General features: G+C 30.0%; 1 protein-coding gene across 4 annotated transcripts; it reads left to right on the top strand.

Moving 5' to 3' along the window:
• Nucleotides 1–1,935: 1,935 nt before the first annotated feature.
• LOC149886378 (uncharacterized) lies at nucleotides 1,936–6,694 on the top strand. 4 transcript variants are annotated; one of them, XM_090093935.1, is made up of 5 exons: nucleotides 1,936–2,295; nucleotides 4,896–5,086; nucleotides 5,283–5,420; nucleotides 5,648–5,851; nucleotides 6,109–6,694. In XM_090093935.1, exons 2-4 carry the CDS (start codon nucleotides 4,900–4,902, stop codon nucleotides 5,824–5,826), a joined length of 504 nt encoding a protein of 167 aa, XP_089950061.1. In that variant the 5' UTR covers nucleotides 1,936–2,295; nucleotides 4,896–4,899; the 3' UTR covers nucleotides 5,827–5,851; nucleotides 6,109–6,694. The 4 variants fall into 4 exon arrangements, with proteins under 4 accessions (XP_089950061.1, XP_089950062.1, XP_089950060.1 ...); XM_090093936.1 differs by lacking the exon at nucleotides 1,936–2,295 and adding an exon at nucleotides 2,309–2,409; XM_090093934.1 differs by lacking the exon at nucleotides 1,936–2,295 and adding an exon at nucleotides 2,553–2,850.
• The last annotated feature ends 1,608 nt before the right edge of the window (nucleotides 6,695–8,302 follow it).

Here is an 8,302-nt window from a genome sequence, read left to right as displayed (position 1 = left end):
TTTAAAAACGTGTAAGGACGGATTGATTTTACATTGAAACATAAAGCATAATATTTTATATACATTCACTTCATAAATGTTAAGTACTTTTATATTTTTGAATAAAAACTTTGAATGCGTAAGTCGATTTTCAAAACAAACTAAGCGTATTGCGTGTTTCTGACGACGGTAAAGAGTACGCAACTTACTTTTGCTTGTACTTCCCCAAGCAATATTTGCATAGTTAATATAACTATGTATAAATGAGTAATAGAGTTGGGTTAAAATGGTTTTGTTTAAATAATTTCTTGACTTATAGAGGACTCCTATATTTTTAGAAACCTTTGAACAAATGTAGTCAATATGTGGTTTCCACGTAACATTCTCATCAAGATAAATCCCAAGAAAACTAGTAAAAGTTTCCTTTTTTATTTCTAGTTCATCAATAAGAATTTTAGGCATCGTTGTTGGTAAAAAACGTTTTTTAGATATAGGATGAAATAGAATGTATTTTGTTTTATCAAGGTTTAAGGTCAATTTGTTACATTTAAACCACTCAGATACGCATTTAAGTTCTTTTTTCATATCAGAAAACAGCTCATTAATATTACTGTTTGATAAGAATATTACTGTTTGATATAGAACTGATAAAACCGTTGAAACGCAAAGAAATCTTTTTATTCTTCTTTTTTTTTTCAATTTAATTTGATAAACTTTTTTCAACCTAAAACACGTTTAAAGTGTTTTCATTTTTGACCTGTCTGAATTTAAAACCTCTTTCAGTTTGATGGTTTAACAACAAATTTAGCTTCACCTTTAAGAATATTTTTTATTCCTCAAATTCCAATTATATTAACCCACCAGTTTTTTATATTACCCCTCCAATAAGTTCTTTCAACGGCCCACATTTCCATATAATGTATTATTGCCCACATTTGCATATTAGTATGACGTCGATGTGTTTATTTTCAAAAAACACAGTCATGCTTTGCGGCATTACAGCTTGAACCGTCAAGTTTTTATTGCTGAAAAGCATTCAGAGATTTGTAGAGGATTAAAAATCAATTTATTGACGTTATAGCTTCCAGTAGATTGACGTTAAGATCCGAATGTAAGAATTTTACTTGAAATTCGATCTTTAAGACTTTTATCATTAACCTGTCTTCAAATTGAACTTCAGATTTAAAGTCTGACTTGAAATGTCAAAGTTTGGTTCTTGCATTCAGACCTAAAGCTAGCAAAATGTTAACAAATTTAAGATAAGCAAGCTAAGTGCTTGGCATGTAATGTAGCGTTAAGGTTTTTAAAACATAGTTAATAATGCAGTGATAAAAAACGGGGAAAATTTTTCGCCGTTGGCATCTGCCACCCAAAAATGATTTTGCAGCAGAATTTAATCACATTAAATCATATAATTCAGGCCTCTGCCTTCAATAGCTTCTGTCTTCTAATTGACAGACGTTACCAGAATCTTTTTTTGGAGACAGAATTTTCAGAAGGCTGTTGCCTCCAAAATGTTTTCTGGCTGCTACCGACCGTGGTTTACGCCTCTCAATTGGCAGCAGCCTCTAAAACATTCTACCTCTTGAAAAAACTCCGGCGGAAATAACGAGAGGCAGAGGCCAGAACATTTTGCTGCCAAAAAATTTTTGGGAGGCAACTGCAAATAATTTCTGCCTCCCAAAAGAGTTGGCCTTTCGGCATAGTTTTACAATGTCGCCTAGAGGTTTATGAACTCTATTTTAATGCATGTGTTAAAACTTAATGCTTTAAGTTTTCATGCTGCAAAATCTGTGTAAGGCAATTCCGGTATTCTCAAAATTTTCAAAAAATTTTAATAAACCTCCACTTAGCTATTTCAAAATGATTGGGACATTAATTATCTAAGAGCCTTCACCCCTGAAAATAAGCGGCGGATTTCTTTGTAATAGTTTTTAAACCTTTTAAAATTATAAAAATAAATCTTCAAAGTTCTCATGAGTTTATTCAAACTCATCGAAAGTTCAAAGGAATATTTAAGATGAATATTTTTTTCAAGAAAATCTAAAGTATTTCAGATTTAAACCTTAAAATTTAATATAGCATTTAGAATTTAAGAGCTATTCACGAAAAGTTTTTTTAAAAATATAAACAAAATATGAAAAACTTTTCGACATTTCTATATACACATAACTGCAAAAAGTTCTTTTCTTTCATTTTTTAAAAATAATCGAAAGTTTTGCATCCGTTGCGGTGTGTATTTAAATTGGATTTTATCATTTTTCCACGCATTTAATTGATAGGAGAGAAAGAATGGAAGCTACGTATTTTTCTGAGGTATGAATTTTATTTTAAATTGTCCTGTTCAACCTCAGTATAATTGTTTACGTGTAATAGATTAAAAGACGTAATTCAAAAAGAAGGAAAGGGGAAAAAAAATTTTATTTAAAGGTTTTTAGTTTTATTTTTACCGCGCTTTAATAAATATATTTATATTATATATATATTTATTAATATTATACATATGTATAAAAGTTTTATTTAAGGCTTTTACTTTTATTTTGACTGTGCTGTAATATATTATTATTTATATTCATTATAAAATGACAATGTTATCTTATATCATTTTGGTGATTGTAAGACCCATAGTAAATTTCAGACTCAATTATTCTGCTAAGCCTTCCACTTTGGATTTGAAGAAAACTATTTCATCAAAAATGAGTTTTTTAGGGCAAGAAATTTGTTTGATATAAAATAAATCCTTCAATTTAGGAGTTTTTTTTCTGGATTTTAGAAGTACAAAGATTTTGTACTCTTTCCATGTGGTAAATGGTTGTGCAGAGGAATTAATCTTTTTAAAAAAATAAATTTTTTAGGCTCTATGACAAGCAGGTAAATATTTTAGCTAAGTCATCAAGAAAAATTAAAAAAAAAAGAAAAAAAATTTCTAGTTTTAAAAATCTTAAATAGAAGCATGTTATATCTTTTTACTACCATAATTAAATTAGAAGAACTGTATAACTCGAAAACCAATAAATTACTTAAAAGTTGTTCAAATCTATAGAAATGATAAATAAAATCTATAGAAATCATAACGTTGTCTATGATGTTTTAGCTTTACACAACTCACAATTTTGTGTAATTTATAAGAATTTTCTATTAACTAATTTTACTTTATAAGTGTACATTATTAACTAAAAATCTGTTTATAAGAAGGTTTGGTGTGACTATCTGCATAAATTTATTTAGTTTGTAAGAATATGTTAACTTTGGTCTAAGTGTTTTGTGAAGCTGAATGGGAACAACTTATAATCATTTAACAAATCTATCAGATATTAGAAATGATTTTATGTTAACTTACAGCATGCTTTAGCAGAGTTAGAGCTTCTAGCTATATACTGAATCATATGTTTGTAGAATTTGTCAACATATGTTTTACTGAGTCGAAACTTGAAGCATCAATAGCTAGATTTTCTTGTAACTTTAATTTATGCAAAATATCATTATCCAAACTGGTTGTTTTTTTAATAGACACCAGTAACTTAGTAACCTAAAACAAAACAATAAAATCCAGATTTAAATTATTGCAGACAGACACCCAGCAAGACAGATCTACATGTACAAATGGATAATACATCTCTACTTTTCTGACTTGTAGTTTTAGTTCATTATCTTTGGCACAGTTTTTATTTTTTAATTTTTAAACTTTTAATAAAGATCATAAGCATTTTACTTTTTCTGCTTCTACAAACTGCTCTGTGAAATGAAAAATCATTTGAAAAATTCTTGAGTGCTTTTCCATCAACCACTAGCTGCACCCCAATTCTCCATCATATTGCATTATTTTCTTACACTCTCCTGCAATACACAAAATTTATTAATTGAAAAAATGTTTTTAAGTGAGATAGGATTTGTAAAGTGAAGGAGGACGGCCCAGCAGCGCATCTATGATTATGGAAATTTCCATGGGTCTGATTTATAGATAAAGTCATGGTATAAGATCCCACAGTATGTTTACAAGTATTCAACACATTTTTCACAACACATGTATGTATGTATCTATCTATCTATTATACTATATATTCACTTCACTGCAGAGAATCCATCTTTAAGAAAAAGTAGCAAGTGAAAGAGAAACAGATTGTAGATCAGATGGCAATTGAAAATTCTCAAATTCATAATGGATATTATTCCACTTCTCTGAGAGGTAAAATCATTTCATCATCATGTAACCATCAATTGGGTTTTTTGAAGAATTTGTCAGGGTTTTTTTAATCTGAATATGGGAAACCTTAAGCTCCTTCCTTTCATCCTAAGTTGTTTGAGGTTTTGTCTTCATTAGAAAAATATTCTGAAGCAAAATGCAGTTTCCATAAAGTTTCTTTTTTTTTTATAAAGAGATAGCAATTTTGACTTTGGGTTTCTGAGCTATAGCAAGGTTGAAATGTTATATCAAACAGAAATATTGGTATTAGAAGGGTGTAGAATATCTGTCCAAGTCCATGTTTGTTGCGGATTTTGACTAATTTAAAGTGAATATGAAAGCATACTTGGAAGTGAAAGACAAGCATGTCCACCAAGATGTAGATATTAAGTTAACACAGGAAGTAAAATGAGACCATATTGGGACAGTTCATTTTGAGTTGATTGATGAAAGAGATTTATAAAATCCAATTTTGTAGTTTTCTAATTTTTTATTTAAATATAAGCAATGTAATGTAAAATTAGTACTCAGGACTCAGGGATTTTATTAACAGGATTGTGCAAAGGAATATAATTTAAAACTCAGTACCCAAGAACAAAAATTTTACTACATTGTTTAATGGTATTGGGAATTTTTATGAAAGAACTTCCAATTCATTTGCACAATCTTTTGTACCAAAAGCAATTAGTAGTATTCAGGAATTTTTTTTAAAACTTCTCTTGTTATTTTCTAGAGATATGGCACAGTTGAAGGAAGTATATTTTATTGTTTGGATCTTGCTGACATTTGCTATTATAGCATTTGTTACAAGCCTCACAACATCCCACTGGAGATATACTGATACTTATTCTGAAGGTTTGTTTGAGAGATGCGAATATGGAAAAGATGGTTGCTTGTTTATTAGATTTTTTGTTGATAGTACAGGTTATACATTTTTTCATAGTTTTTGTTTAGTTATGCAGTCATATTAATAATAATAATATGCCATAATACACAGAATAACATCGCAATCACAGTATGTCTTTTAGATTTTGATGAGTGGTTTTTGTGCCAATGCACAATATATGTTGTATAATTCTTAAATTCAAGCATTATATATATTATGTAATTTACATATTAGCAAAAGAGTTTGATGCTGCAAGGATACTGTTGCTTGGAGCTTGTGCTTTCCTTCTTCTATCAACGTTTATAAGCTATGGTTCGCTATGCTTCTTTAAAAATGTATCTTTGGTCATAATAGTGTTAAATGTGATGGCTTGTATGTGATCATCAAATTTTCCATAATTTTATGCATGATATTTAACATCGACAAATACTTTTATCTGAAAATATTACTCTTAACCTGATACTTTTAACCAAATTGGTTATTCATTTATTATATGCTACTACAACTCTAAATATCGTGTTCATTTATTATTTAATATCAAGTTATGGTTATGAATAGTTTGATTGAATGCAACAGTTGTTCTTTTTTTTTTTTTTAAGTTTCACTCTCCTTAGCAGGCATGAGCCTGTACACACATTTTTACAATGAGAAAAATTTTAAATGGAGCTTCGGGCTGGCCTGGGCGAGTTGTATGTCAACAGGGATAGGGTTGCTTCTAATGTGCCTTGAAGATTTCTGTTACGATGGCAATAAAGGTGATGTGGAGAATGTTGTCTAGGCGTATTTATTGCGTTCTTTTTTTGGTATGTAACGAGGGAATATATAGATAGCAGCTATTTATTTTTTAAATGTAATTTTGAATATTTAATACAAAACCTATATTTGCTAATGACCCCTTTTAAATTTCAAGAATATGTGGTGACCCCCTAGCTTTTTTTAATATACTTTGCTAAAGAATATTTTTGAAAAATTATTTTTAAATTATGATAAATTTCAATGCAAATAAAATAAAGCTTATGTGGTCGTTGGTGGTTTTTTAATATCTTTCTTCAATTCTTAGTTTCGTAGGTGAAAATGCAAGTCTCACACCATGTTCAATATTCAGCACACTTCTTTGCTTAGTTCTTATTAGCAGTATTAAATTTAAAGCTACATTTACACCTGCGAGTATATGGAAATGGGAGCAGCGCCAACAATTTTCAATTTTAAAAAACTTTAGCTAATCCAACTATTGAGAATCAGGATTTCATACAAGAGACTGGATCTCAAGTCATAGATATGACTTTCAACATGCCAAATGGAGAGATAGTCAAGAAAAACGCATTGTTTTAATAACTTTCCATTAGGAAAGTTATTTATTACACAAGATAGTGTAGAAAACGCATGTGATAAATCGCTGTAAATGAGTTTCAATCTACAATATTAATTCATGGGTAGTCGATAACCATGCTCTTAGGTGACAGTTAACAAAGACTTCAACGGTGCCAAACCGATTATGAAAAAGAGTTCTATGCTCGCATGGGATTGTTTTTCCTATGCCTTAATTTTCCTAGGCTTACGGCGACTTGAGGGTATTTTGCGGTGACTATTTTTTAAAAAGTTTTGTACTAAAATATAATACTTGTAAGGAGTTGCTTTTTATTATTGAGAATTTTTATATTTATGTCAACAACCCAAAGCGTTTAGGGAATTGATATGTAAAAGTTATATAAGTATGGCTACTACAAAGCCCACGTATCCAATCAAGCCGTTGTGGGATGAACAAAATAGACGCTTACAAAAAAGATAACCTACCTCCACATTATCTATCAAGTAACCATATTTTACTAAAGACCAGTGAACAGCGTCAGTTGACGAAAGGGAAATAAAAAGAGTACCTGGATAGACATGAATAATAAACACTTTACCAGAAATTCACAAAAACAAAAAAAAACGCAGTATTTAACACATTTATTGAGATGAAAACAATAGGGAAAGGTTATTCAGCGAGATGAGAACGAAAAAAAGAGAGCAAAAGAGACAAGTTATGAAAATAACTTGTCCCTTTTGCTCTCATCTCAATAAATAGTTTTTGTTCATTTAATCACTGTTTAGTTTGTAGTAAATTTTTCTCTTTAAAGTGTCAAACTGAATAAGCGACATCTTACTTTTATGCTGTGAAAGTGCAAAAGTAAATTTTCGTTTTTCCCACAGTGTGATAACAGTGCAACTCATTAATTTAAAACTAAATTATAATTGCAAAGAATGTTGTATATTGAACTGTGAGAGCAACTTTAAAGATGTTATTTCCAAGCTTCCCCAATTACTTTATAAAATGCTTTTGCTAGAGGTCCCGGCAACTCAGTTATTAGTGATCTTAAAAAAGAGTATAAGTTGAACTAAAATAACACTTTTATTCATTACGGTATTCAGATTTGATAATTTAATTCACGTAGCGTAAGTTTCAAGTGCTTCTCCTGAAAAAACGGTGTGTTATTACCATACTGGTAGACTCTATTCTACAATACCACGAAGAAAATCCTTTTAGAATTGCAATTACATTAAATCCTCTCGACTTAAAATCCTATCTAAGATGCATTGATGTTATTCACGCTAGATTTTCGAAAATTCAGGAAACAGAGCATTCCAACTTATCTTAAACAAACAAAACCCTGCTTTACAATAAACAATCGAAAGCGAAAGTAAAAACTATGAATTTCCTCGACGTAATAATAATAAAAAAACACCTAAGGTAAATACGAGTTTAAAGTTAACAGAAAAGAAGCCATTACAAGTGTTCAAATTAAACCTCATTCAAATAATGACCTCAAAATTTTAAGCACAATATTTAAAGGTTACGCTCACATGGCTTATTCTATATGCAGTGATTCGCATTTCAAAATGAGATAAGTGATGGTGAATGACCTGTCCAGCATATATTGTACACGAGAAGTGACATTCGGTTGTTAAAGGAGTGGTTTTCTGCTTCAAATGAGTTTTAAGCTGGCCATCTCAATCATCGGGCTTGAACCGAATAGAATACCTATCGAAAACGCCAGATTGTCAACTTCGAGAACACAGATATTCAAAAAAAGCTGCATTATTCAAGTCATTGAATGAAGAATGGAAAAAAATTCCACCTGCTTGTATTAATTGATTAATACAATCATTGCGCGGCTGTCATCGCTGCAAAAAGTATGATTACAAAGTAATGACTTAAAAATTTTATTTAAGTCTATCAACATGTAGACTAATAATAACAAAAATTATATTTC

This window comes from Hydra viridissima, unplaced genomic scaffold (assembly GCF_058129835.1).
Source record: "Hydra viridissima isolate aposymbiotic clone 2 unplaced genomic scaffold, HvirCarnegie_v1 scaffold_7, whole genome shotgun sequence".
NCBI classification, from domain to species: Eukaryota; Metazoa; Cnidaria; class Hydrozoa; order Anthoathecata; family Hydridae; genus Hydra; species Hydra viridissima.
This window is presented reverse-complemented; position numbering and strand designations above follow the sequence as displayed.